The sequence below is a fragment of the Lissotriton vulgaris genome, chromosome 5, assembly GCF_964263255.1.
Source record: "Lissotriton vulgaris chromosome 5, aLisVul1.2, whole genome shotgun sequence".
Lineage (NCBI taxonomy): Eukaryota > Metazoa > Chordata > Amphibia > Caudata > Salamandridae > Lissotriton > Lissotriton vulgaris.
Window position 1 is genome coordinate 1,582,444,981 of NC_141693.1, and position 13,609 is coordinate 1,582,458,589.

The following is a 13,609-nucleotide window of genomic DNA, read 5'->3' on the forward strand; positions in this document are numbered from 1 at the left end:
CCCTTCAAGCATCATCACAACTGACCCGCAACAAGCAGCCACATATGCGCCCAGAGGCCATCCAGCCAACAATAAACCACAGAAGCGCCTTCAAACGCAGAACTCACATCAGGACGTCCTCAACCTGACCGGGACCTCCCGCACTGCCCATCTATTCCCCGCCAAGCCCGAGGGGAGTACTCTCTTCCTCCACTCACTCAGTCTCCGCCACCGCCTCTCTCTGTCGCTCCCTATAGTCCAAATACAACCCCCAAAAATTCTTGGGCCTACTTCTAGGCGGCAACAGTTCACTGTACCCCTCAGCTTGCGTGCAACAATAAGTTAAGTCCCTAGCCCACTGCTCAACCTTGGGGAGAGGGCCTCTCATCCAGCACATTGCCAATCTACTCTTCGCCATGAGCATACCCAGGTCAACCATCCTACGGCGACTCTTTGGGAGGGGTTTAGAATGACCCAGTAGCGCAAGCGCCGGACTCAGTGCAACCTCAGCCTCTAGCATACGACTCAGTTCCTGGAACACTGCACCCCAATATTGTTGTATCCCCGAGCATTCCCAAGCAAGGTGTAGGAACCCCGCATTCTGCTCTCCACATCTCTCACATGACGCACAGTCCCGCTGCCCAACCCGATGCAGCCTCTCCGGGGTGTGGTACACGCGATTCACACATTTAAAGTGGACCAACCTGTGTCTCCCATTCAATGAGATGCTGCTGATGCTAGCACAGCAGTACCGCCACACCCCATCATCCAAAGCCACACCAAAGTCACGCTGCCAATCCAGTTGCGCCTTGCTGTACCCCGTCACTCTACCAGCATTGGCCATCCTATATAGAACTGAGACTATCTTACAGGAAGAGTCTGTCTTTATGACATGCGTCAATTCGAGGAGTTCGGGGGGTTCCTGCAGATCATCTCCCAACTGTTCGCGCCATGCTTCAGTGACCCGATGAAACTGGAAACGCTGCAGACCAGTAGGAACCATCTCAGGCGTTACTATGTCATCAGTCATTTTAAGAGTGCCACCTACGAACATGCCCTCCATTGTGTCGACCCCCATCGCTCTCAGTGCAGCAATCACCCCCCTATCTCGACACGGTGCCAACCATACCGCCCACTCCACTGGCATCAACAGGGAGTATAACAGCGCTCCCGCCTTATAGTGCAGGAGAGCGTGCCAAGCATGCCTTGGTGAATTCAGGGAGTCCACATGTCCCGTACGGCGGCTCAAAAATCACTGCAGGCAGTGGGAGAGATGCCGCAAATAAATAATCTCTCCAGTCGCACAAAAGGCGCATTATCACTATCGTGAATCCATTTATGCAGGTGTGCCGCATGCGCTACCCGGTAATATAGCTCCAAATCCGGGGCACCAAGGCCCCCCAACTGGTAGGGTTGCACCATGACTTTCCACTGGACCCTCGATTGCTTACCCGCCCAGGCCAACTTCAGCATGAGGGACGTAAGACGTGAGAAGAAACACCTCGGCAGGACGATCGGAATATTCGTAAATAAATACAGCAGGCGAGGCAACACAACCATCTTCATTATCGAAATTCTGCCCACGAGGGAGAGCGGAAGCCCGATCCACACGTCAACGTTCTCTTCCAGTTGAGCCATCGCTCTGGCATAGTTCTCGCGGAAGATGACCTCAGAGTCTGTATGCAATTGTATCCCCAAATAGCGCACCGAGTCAGTGGACCACCTCAGAGCGAACTCCATATCAAACCGCTCCGTAACTGCCGTAATAGGGAACGCTATGGATTTGTTCTAATTGACCGTAAGCCCGGAGAGAGCCCCGAATCGCACTACCTCCCTCAACAAGGGCGCCAAGTTCTGTTCCGAGTCCCTGGCATAAAGGAGCGTGTCATCCGCATACGACGTCACAACCAACCGATAAGTGGGGAAATTAAGACCACGATGCCCATGGTACTCACTCAGAGCACACGCCAGCGGCTCCGCGGCCAACGCATATAAAATGGGCAACAACGGACAACCCTGTCTCGTGCCCCTGCAGACCTGTATCGGTGCAGACACATAGTTCCCAAGCTTAATACGGCCAGTCGGGCGATTGTAAAGCACTGCTATCCGCTGGAGGAACACCTGACCCAGTCCCAACCGCGTGAGGACCATCCTCAAGAAGGGCCATTCAACAGAATCGAACGCCTTCTCCATATCTAAAAACACCGCTAGCGCCTTAACGTCTGGGGAAGTGTGCTGGAAGCCGCCAAACACCGTTCTCAGATTATACGTTATATTTCTGCCCGGGACAAAACCCGCCTGCTCCGGGGCCACCAATTCCGGCGCCAACAAAGCCAATCTGTTCGCCAGTACTTTAGCATTGTTTTGTATCTACGTTCAGCAACGACAACGGCCTATACGAGCGGCAGTCCACTGGGGGCATCTCCGGTTTTGGTATCGCTACAATAATGGCTTTCCTCATGGACCTCGGCATCTCGCCCGCCTCACTCATAGCAGAAAAGAGGGTGGAAAGATGCGGGAGCAGCAGGTGCAGAAAAGACTTATAAAACTCGACCGTAAGACCATCTGCCCCCGGGGCGCTACCTGTTCTCATACCACCCAACGCCTCACGGATCTCGTCCCGTTCAATTGGGTGCATCAAAAATTCCCTCTGGGCATCTGACAAAAAAGGGAGTTCGATATACTCCAAATAATCCAAAATATCCTCCTCGCTCCGCGCTGGGCGCGAAGCGTACAGAGCCGAGTAGTATTCCCTGAATCGTTGCACGATGTCCTCCTAGGACGTCAGGAGGTCCCCCTCTGCCGACCGAATGGCTGCTACAGACACCCTCCGGCGCTGCTGTTTCATCATATTCGCCAAAACCCTCCCCGGCCTATCCCTTTCCCCATAGATTCTCGCCATGGCGTACTTGCCCAGGTGTTTAACCTCCCCATTCGCTTCCTTTTTTTTTTTCTTTTTTTTTTTGGTCTTTTTTTATTTATTTTTTTATTTTATTATCATCGTTGGGTCTTTTGACTTTACAAGTGATTCACTCACCAATTTACATGACATTTAGCAATCAAATAAAATCTTCTTTTACTAACAAGATATTTGTAACGGGTAGGTAATAAGGATGGGTTCCTATACAAAAGAAAAAAAGAAGTTATTCATCTATATACTCTTTGAGTGTTCCCCATATAGAAATACCCAATCGTTTTTTCCTGATACCCTTCAAGGCATACAAGTTCCATTCTAGTTCATATATATTAAACATTTTCCTTCTCCAGAAATCAAAAGTCGGTGCTTCAGGTTGTAACCATTCTGTAGCTATACATAATCGGGCTATAGTCATAGCTAAAAAAAGGAAATTTTTAAATTTACTTATATCTTCATTTTCATTTATGATTTGACCTCCCCCTACTAACATCAATGCTGGAGATATTTTAATCGGATGATGAATGACCAAGGATATAAATTCCTCTATACTTGATATAAACGGCAATAATTTCGAGCATTTATAAAAAACATGAACAATATCAGCATCTTCCCCTCCGCAACGAAAGCATTTTCCATCATACATAGGCCCCCAAGCTGCCATACGTTTTGGAGTATAATACAATCTAAAAATTGTCTTATAAACCTGCGATTTCAAATTTGCTGATAAACATATATCCTTGGCCATCATTATATAATCCACAATATTCAAGTCAGTTTCTTCTAGTTGATTCTGCCAGTATAAGTTATATTTATTCAAATCATCTGGCTTATATTCCATCAGCAATCGATATACAGTACCTATCTTTTTTTTTGCTTGAACAGCCGCTATTACCTCATTAGGTTTAGGTCTGTTTAATTTCTTTAGGCAGAAATCTCTGATTTGAAGATATTTAAAGAAAGATAACTGAGAGATATTAAATTTGATACATATGTTAGAAAAAGACTTGAATATTCCTTCAGTGTCATATAAATCTCCAATTTTACTCAAACCTTTTCTGCCCCATTCCTTTGTTACATTGTCCCAAAATATTGAAGGTAATATTTTTTCCGCAGAAAGGGGAGTATAATACCCTATTCTTTCCAGCTTCATTATCCTTACAACCTTTCTCCAAACTCTATATGCAGATTCTAGCACCTTAAAACGAGTGTGTTTGTAGTAATTCCCTTCCAATTCTTTTAACAAGCATCCCTTCGCGTGTTCCCCTAATAATAAGTAAAATATCGAAGGGGATTCTGCCGGATCCTCGATTTGTTCTCCCGTTAACAATATTCTCATTCTTCCTAAAAAAACAGACATAATAATAAAGCAAAAAATCCGGAATCCCACGCCCTCCTATCTCTATAGGAAGAGTCAACCATTTCATAGCTCGTCTTGTTTTACCGGGTGCCCATAAAAATTTGGTACATAAACTTTGCAATTTATATATATGATCTAGGGGTATCTCTAAGGGAATACTGCGATATAAATATAGGATTTTAGCTAGTATGTTCATCTTAATGATGTTGCCTCTCCCTATTATAGACATTTGAAGTCTCCCCCATCTATCTAAAGATTGTTTAATTTGAGACATATTTTTATCCCAGTTAGTTTCTACTATCTCTCGTGTATGAGATTTGATTATAATACCTAAATATGTCACTTCATGAGTGACCCTATAATCATTAAACTGAACTGAATCTGAGCAAAACACCTGCGTTTTTGCAGCATTTAATTTGTAACCAGAGCTATTTCCAAAATCAAGAGCAAGGCGTTCAATCTCTGCCATAGCCGGTCTTGGATCTACAGTAGTAATAGCGATGTCGTCCGCATATGCGAATACGGAGTGGGGTATAGATGAAACAACGAAAGGTTTAATGTAAGGTGATTGCAAAAGTTTTAATAAAAATGGATTTATAAATAGCGCAAAAAGAAGTGGGGAGCAGGGACACCCCTGGCGAGTACCTCTTGTAATAATTATCTTCTCAGATTTCCTACCTATTGCTGTAACTCTCGCGTTAGGTGAGCGATACAGTGTTTTAATTGCTTTTAAAAAAAGGTCCCCAAATCCTATTCTTTGCATTACTTCCCACAAATATGCCCACTCTACGCGATCGAACGCTTTCTCAGCGTCAAGTAATATCAACGCCAAATCTCTTTTCTCAGTTTCCGCGATATCTATCAAGGTGATTACCTTATTGATATGTGATATGGTCCCTCTATTTGGGATAAACCAGTGCTGACTGAGTGACACTAATGGTGTTATTACCTTAGATATTCGGTTTGCAAGCATCTTTGAGTAAATTTTGCTATCACAATTTAGCAAAGATATAGGTCGGTATGAAGACGGTTGTTCCGGAGGTTTCCCTTTTTTAGGAAATATTACAATTATAGCATCATCCCAGGATTGTGGGGCCCTCCCCAGTTGTGCCTTTCTAAATACAATAATGGCTTTCCTCATGGACCTCGGCATCTCGCCCGCCTCACTCATAGCAGAAAAGAGGGTGGAAAGATGCGGGAGCAGCAGGTGCAGAAAAGACTTATAAAACTCGACCTTAAGACCATCCGCCCCCGGGGCGCTACCTGTTCTCATACCACCCAACGCCTCACGGATCTCGTCCCGTTCAATTGGGTGCATCAAAAATTCCCTCTGGGCATCTGACAAAAAAGGGAGTTCGATATACTCCAAATAATCCAAAATATCCTCCTCGCTCCGCGCTGGGCGCGAAGCGTACAGAGCCGAGTAGTATTCCCTGAATCGTTGCACGATGTCCTCCTAGGACGTCAGGAGGTCCCCCTCTGCCGACCGAATGGCTGCTACAGACACCCTCCGGCGCTGCTGTTTCATCATATTCGCCAAAACCCTCCCCGGCCTATCCCTTTCCCCATAGATTCTCGCCATGGCGTACTTGCCCAGGTGTTTAACCTCCCCATTCGCTTCCTCATGATACTCCGCCAGCAAGCCTTTCATGTCATAACCCAAGACGTCTCCATCTCCCGCCCCGAGCCGCTCCTCACATTCTGCCAGCTTCCGCTCCAAAAGCGCCAACCTTTGTCTTATCGCATGCAGCACACCAGAGTGCTTACTCATAGCAACTCCCCTAATGTAACCTTTAAACGCCTCCCACACCGTCAGAAAACTCTCGACCGATCCTATATTGGCCTCAAAAAACGTCTCTATCCCCTCATGCAGAGAGTCTTTGAACAGGGGATCTAGCAGGGAGCGCGGCGGGAAGCGCCAGGTGAAGGGCGGGATTGCCGTCCCAGGCGTCGTAAGCTCCAAAAGTATAAGCGAATGGTCGGAGAGCGTACGGGGCAACACACAGCACCTACGAACCCCCGCCAGTAACCGATCAGTAACTAACCAGTAATCTATGCACGTGTGTATATCATGAAAAGCCGAATAGTGTGTGTACCCCCCCAGGCTCAGGGTGCAAATACCGCCAAACATCAGTCATATCATCAGCAAGCAAAATTCTGTCTAGCTCCCTAGCCGCCTTAGCCGATCTCCTGTCTGGGCCACTCGACCGATCCGCCACCGGGCATCTAGTCATGTTGAAATCCCCCCTTCCCCCCCACATAATGTCTTGGCTCGGAAATTCCCTCACTACATCCGCTAACTGCCTATAAAAGTCTGGGCTGTTGTAGTTAGGACCATACACATTCACCACCAGCACACCCACTCCTCCCCCAAGGAGCCGCGACAGAACATATCTGCTCCCTGGATCCGCACACAACAACTGCAAAGTATATTTGGATTTTGGGTTCACCCACGTGACCACCCCTTGCGCATGTGTAGTGAAGCCAGCCGCATTTATCTGCCCCTTCAAGCCCCTGGCCAGCAATCTCGGACTATTCGCCGGCAGGTGAGACTCCTGCAACAAAGCCAGGTAAACATGGTGTCTAGACAGATAATTCAGGACTTTACGCAATTTACGATGGTCATTCAATCCACGTACATTCCACGTAAGCGCACTCAGCACACTTTGCGTAACCGTAGCCTCCGTGCCTCCAGACATCGTCAGTAAAACAACACACCAGCGCCACCTTGCACGTCACAGGCCTACCTACAATGAGCCTGACAATAAGATCACAACAATCAGCACCCCTGAACCCCAGCTGCCAAACAACCCTCCTCAACCTGCCCCCCCCACCCCACCCACAGCAGACCTCCCCCAACCAGGTTGCGATACACCCCACCCTTAAACATGCCCCCACCTCTCCCCCTCCCAATCAACTCCCTCAAACACAGTGTCTCCACATGCGGGCAGAGGTTGCACCCCAATAGCAATGAAGACTAGGGAAAAACACAGCACTCCAAACTCCAACCCCGCTCCTCCGACCGACAGCTATAGGACCTCACTGTTAATAATCACAGCAGTAACAACTCTTCTCATCACCTTACCTAACCAGGAGTGGCCCTGTCGAACGTGCAGCACCAGCGATTCAGCAGCTCCTACAGGGCACACCACACTCGTATACTTAGTCTTGATCGTCCAAAGCCAAAGCCCCCTCCCACCCTCCCCCCCCCCGCCGCCTCATCAAGCAAATCCCGGTCTGGAGTCCTCTTCCTTTCTTTAGCCCAGTCTTTCAACACCTTCTGCAGCGCCCTCGGGTCAGTGAAGATGTGAGCACGCCCGTTCCTGTTCACTTTCAGCTAAGCCGGGTACAGCATCGCGTAGTCCAAACATTGATCCCGCAGCTGCTTCTTCAGGGGAGTAAAATGTTTCCTTGCTTCCTGGACTTTCGCAGTGAAATCAGGATACAGAGATATCGTTGAGCCCTCATAGGTTAGCGTCTGCTTTTCTCGAGCAGCCCGCAGGGCCGCATCCCTGTCCCTATAATTAAGGAGCTTTGCAATGATAGGGCGCGGCGGCGGCCCTGGCTGAGGACGAGGAGCCAGCGAGCGATGCGCTCATTCAACTATGAAGGTAGTAGAAAAAATCTCCGCTCCCAGCAGTGACGTCAGCAGGCGCTCCACAAAAAGCTCCATCCTGCCCGTCTGCGTCGTCTCCGGCAGGCCATTAATACGCATGTTACATCTCCGCGAACGCGCCTCCAAGTCCTCTGTTTTATCCTGAAGCAGTTGGATGACCTTGCCAAGTTCTTTATGATCGGCATCAATAGTCGTTTGGGCTTCCTCCACTTCTGTAACTCTCCTTTCCGCCATATCTAGTCTCAGCCTGTTTATCCATCCGCTCCCCCATCCTGTCCATGCGGTATGTTAGGGCGTCCATCTTTGCCCCCAGCAAAGAAATGCCCTCCTGCAACCCCTTTTCCATGGATTTCAGCAAACTTCTAATGTCCTGTTCTTGATCCGTGGGGGAAGTGGGCTTGCTGACAATCCTGCCCTCACCGGACATGGGAGCCGACAATCAACCACCAACTTGCCGGAGGCGTCCCCCACAGGCTCGCTCCAGCAGGCGTCCACTTCACAGGGCTCAGATATGCCAGTGCCACCGCTCCCGTCACAGCAATAGCGGCCAGGATCCAGACCAGCGCGTGCCCCAAGCAACCAGGGCCAGCAGCCCAACCGGGGAAATCAATTGGCCATGCCACCTAGCCCCAGCAAAGCAGCACCTGCCTCAGCCAGGAATCCTCACTCGGCGCCTCCCCGCAGCCAACTCCGTTCCACCAGACAGCCAGGCACCTCCAGAGAGCGTGGGCCAACAACCTGCCACCGGCCAGCACCACCAAGGCTCACCGCCACTCGAGACTCCTCAAGGGAGGGGGGGGCCCAACCACAGTCAGCCAGCCTTTGCGTCTTCACGGGGCCGCAGAGCACTGCAAGGCCCCCAGTATCGCCATCACCCCCCACAGCCTGCTTGCACAGCCCACACCTCTGCCAGGCCTCCTAGGCAAACGGGCGGGCAATCTGTATTCCGGGCCGCCGGCCTCACCCTTCAAACGCGGCCACTCTAACGCGCGCCACCGGACGCACAGTGACGTCCGCGGGGCGCTCCTAAAATTGAGGACGGGGCTTCAAGGCCTGTCCGCGACGCCACTACCGCACTCCGCGACGCCGCTCCCAGGCCTCTGAACTCGCGCTGCAGCCAGTCGGTAGGTGCCGCAGGGCCTCTGCAGCCGACCACTCCCGATTTCAGCCCTCGTGAGGGCCCAGGATAATGAAGGATTAATTGTCGGCATTGCGGAGCCTGAGCCTCAAGCGGCCATCTCAGTCTCCGGCAAGATCCGCCCCACCACCTTAAGGGTAACTTAGATGTAAAATAAGGAAAAGACCTGGCAAGTGGGTGCATTTGCCAGGTCGACATGGCAGTGGGAGGTCTGAGACAACTTTAAAAAGCTATCTGTATGGGTAGTACAACCAGTGCTGCAGGCCCACTAGTAGCATTTAATGTACAGGCCCCGAGCACACTTAGTGCACTGTACTAGGGAGTTAGTAGTAAATCAAATAGGCCAAATATGGAAACACCAATCCATAAACACAATGTACATGGAGACCATATGCACTTTAGCACTGAATAGCAGTGACAAAAGGCCCAGAGTACTAAAACTAATGAAAAATAGGTCAAAAACAGGAGGTCAAAAAACAAAACGTCTGGGGGTAAACTGGCTGAAAAAGCAAATACTCATTCTGCTTCCATCTTCCCACCTCAAAATATTTATTCTGCCCATTGTCTATCTTGTTTGCATTATTGCTTCTCTTTTTTTCTTCCCCTTCCCCAGTGTCTTGTTCATAGCCTGTACCAGATACAACATTCCTTACTAGGCTCCTTCTGGGACACAACAGACGTTTCCACATCTCCTCCCACTTAGCTGTATCACACTGGCATCCATTAACAAAATGTTCTATCTTTAAGTCACTGTGCATCTGTCACTGGGCGTTCTACAAAAAAGGTCCCCAGCCGCACGCAGTTAATCACATTAGCCCTCTGAGGCTAATTTTCTTTCCATCCCGAGAGTCCACCGTGCTCCTTTAGGAGGAGTTGCGTTCTCCACCCTCACAACAAAAACCTGGAATTCCTTGTTCCATCAGAGACACTGAAAATCACCTGATCTTTTAAAAAGACCTTCAAACTCTGCTTTTAACTTACCCTCTTTAGCTCTGGTGCCATGTCCCTCAGCAGTAAAACTCAAGTCTCAGCAGATTCTGGGTATCAGTACGCTTTTGAAATAATACTACAACTAATAATAATAAGGTTTACTACTACCATTGATAATAATAAATGAAACTTGCTTATTCAATATTATTGTTTTTTATAGTATGGACAAAGCCCAGAAAGAGTCAAACGAATGCTAAAGATATGAGAGGGTAAAACTATGTGCAGTGAATAGTTTCGGACTATAAACAACATTGCAGTATTCACAGATTACAAACTGTTGCTCTTACATGCCCATTAAAACCATGATACATTTATTATGGACACAGGTAACACTGCAGGACACGCTACGCGATCTAAAAAAAACACAAAAATTTAGTTGGTTTAATTTTCAATTTAAAAACTTACATGTAGCGACTATGATGTTTGAAATTTGACTTGCTTTCGGTTTTCGAGGGATGTAATATAGTTTCTAATTTTATATAGAATTGATGAAACATCAAGGAAACAAGTATGAATTCTTGCAAATAATAGCATTGCCTTTATTTACATTTTCCTACAGACACAAATCGTCCCATATAATATACTGCTTTAGAGCAACGTGAAGGAAAATAAGAGCATGTATACAACTTTGAAATTATTACTTTTAAAAACGATTACTGCAAATGTTTTACCTCATCATGTGCTCTATAAGATGACATTTTCAAGAGCATGAACACTGTGAAACAGTAACATATGTGTTACCTAAACTAAAGATAAAAGTACCCACTCTAAAGGATTCACGAACATGTATAACATTCGCCCACATTTACAAGGTTTAGTTGTTGTTTTTTATGCTTTTTCATCCATCTTACTTATTTCAGTATAAATTAGAATTAAATTACACTCTTTGTAATAGGTCTAACAAGTGGCAACTCACTCGTATTGTTCTATATTCCACAATATCAGCTTTTGAGAAACGTAACCTCTAGTGTTACAAAACCGAGCTTCATTACAGTTCAGTAGACTATGCAGATTGGATGACAGGCGTAGCTTTCTCAAGGGTTTGAACGCCACTCTTTAGTTTTAATTAACTATGTAAATCGGTTTTATTTGGTCATACAATTTACAACTTGTGTTCAGCAGTGGCTCACAAACCTAGATCCTAACCAAACAAAACATATATTACTGAATCTGTGAAAATGTCATTACCGTTTTATTTTTTTAGATTCGGTACTACTAATAGATTGGACGTAAATTCCTAGGGAGGCACGCTGCACCCACCCCAAGACACATACAAACTAAATCAAAGACACTTGTGTTGGGTTAATTAAGCAAGAACTAAAAGTAGGAAAAGGCACAAAAATGTGTGGGACTTCACACAACATGCATTTAACCTGCACACCTGTAAAACGCATCAAAAAGATGGATACAATTTTACATTCTACGCCCATCTCCCTACACTTTACTAGATTAAAAATCTAAAAAGAGCCTCCTCCAACCTCACACAGAATAGGATGCATCTCCTTGACAACCAGGCAGTCCAAACAAAAAGTTCTCTCCCTCTCTCACATCAGTCAATCAATGTAAAATACACCACGTTCGTGTGAGAGGCCAATGAAGGGGTGCATGTAAAGATATGCTATGGGGCAACGTGCTATTATTAGAGGGGTAAGAATATGCAGCTCGTCTGTGAGAGATGACGAGCAGTGTAAAGATGTGTGTTCCTTTCAAATTCTTGAGGCAACTTATGTTGAGCCCTGGTCTTCTTTTGTAATATTCAAAGCCGGACTGAGAGACCAGTGGTGATGTGAGAAAAAAAGCGCCTGTTGATGTAGGTAATGAGTGGAAAAAGCTATGTGGGGAACAAGAAAACAGCAAACTAGAAGCCAGCGATGCAGGAAACGAGAACCTTCTTGACAAGGGAACAAAGGGCCAGACACGTTAAAAAGCCAAGCTAAACATTAGGGATCATGAGTCAGCAATGTGCGCAAAAATGCCCGATATGTAGAGAATCACGGGACAACAAAACGGGAATAGGCTAGAGGCATGAGAAGCGTGGACATTATTGGCAAGCTAAGCTAGAGGATATGGGGGGAGGACATGCATGCACTATGACTAAAGAAGTCATCAATGTTGAAAAACCGCTTTGTAGGAACTTAAGTAAAAGTGGAACGTATTATATGTCTCACATATGAGCAAATAGGGTCGTCTGGAGTTGGATACATTTATTCTGAGCTAGTAAACGTCATGGTGCGCACCTGCTGCTACCTTGTCACATAAACTCCCTCTTGCACTTTCATTGGAAACGCACTCTGTGCGTCTCAATTTTGGCCATGCAAGAATTAGGCACCCTGAATCGACAAATAGTCCTCGCCTTGGGCGCCGACAGAGGGCGCTAGAGGCGGTGGCGCATGTGCAACTCGCGCAGTAAACAGTAAAGCGTTGTGCTGTGCGCTTGCGCAGGATACTCACCCCTCGCAGCCGCTTGACCAGCTCCCCTTTAGATCCACCGCGGGCCAGCCCTCTCTGCTCTAGCGCCCCCCGCAGGTCAGTGACCCGCAGCGCCAGCAGCGGCTTTCCGTCCAAAGTAACATCCTGCAGCTCCGCCATCTTTCCCCGCTAGATCGCTCTCGGCTTCCGTCCCCTCATCATCTAGTTCCGCCTCAGCTTCCGCCCCGCTTTGTTTCCTCCATGAGCTTCCGCCCCGCTCAAAAATGCTTCTGCATCTAACGGTCTGCACAGCGTAATGGTTTTCCGTTTATTCGTTTTACAGTCTATGTACGTCACTGGGTCACACCATGATCCTGTTCTAGCAGCTCTGTGTACACGGCATTTTTACGGTAGACAGATCTGTTCTATTTGGAAAAATGTGTTCTACTTTATTCGTAGAGGTGATGGGGCAAGGTAGGAGAGAGAAAACCATGGCTTTCTCAGATTTAAAATGCTTGCCAAGCCATAAGAACACTCTGCTTATGAACGATGCAGGAAACAAGTATAAATGTGACACTTTCCCAGGATAAAAATTATTTTATTTCTATCTTTAAATGTTTATTAATACCTTCTAGAAATACAAACAAATGTTAGGTCTCATGTTTTCATTAGAAATGTCAGGATGCATTAATTGGAATGTGAAATTTATTGCGTTTTTTTATAGGGTGCATCAGAACGCTTTACAATTAAACCAGTTATATTACATAAGGACTTCAGAGTACATGAATAACACAAAATATTTGAACATATAAACTCTAAACTCACATAAGCCTGGTAGTAAGTAACCATGTCTACTACAGATACTAGCAGTTAGAGTTACATTTATACAAGTTGCAAATTCACACAAAGTTACAATTTAAGAAGAGTTGAAGCGATTAGGATTGGACAATTATATATTACATATTTACACAGCATGATCTCGCCATTGCTGGGGTTCTTCCGTTCCTCGTTCAGCCAGGCCTTCAGGTGCTGTTGCACTAACCAGCGGTGATCTTGGGCCTGGAGGATCCCGAGCTGGTGATTGCCACAAAGTCCGGCCTGCTGCCGGGCTCAAGCACCCACAGCTGCTACTGGGTTCTCACTGCTGCAGGGTCTGTCCTCTAGGCACCCCTGGGGGGGAGGGGGGGGGGGGATTTCTAGCTG

At 47.0% G+C, this 13,609-nt stretch overlaps 1 protein-coding gene across 3 annotated transcripts in view; it reads right to left on the reverse strand.

The window, feature by feature from the left end:
- The window catches only part of ACIN1 (apoptotic chromatin condensation inducer 1), a 947,610-nt gene extending 934,987 nt beyond the window's left edge, over nt 1-12,623 (reverse strand). For all 3 annotated transcript variants that reach the window (XM_086923671.1, XM_086923670.1, XM_086923672.1), the window contains exon 1: nt 12,449-12,623. In XM_086923671.1, the coding sequence (XP_086779797.1) occupies nt 12,449-12,586 (138 nt within the window). In that variant the 5' untranslated portion in view covers nt 12,587-12,623. The remainder of the gene's footprint in view (nt 1-12,448) is intronic.
- Between the last annotated feature and the right edge of the window lie 986 nt (nt 12,624-13,609).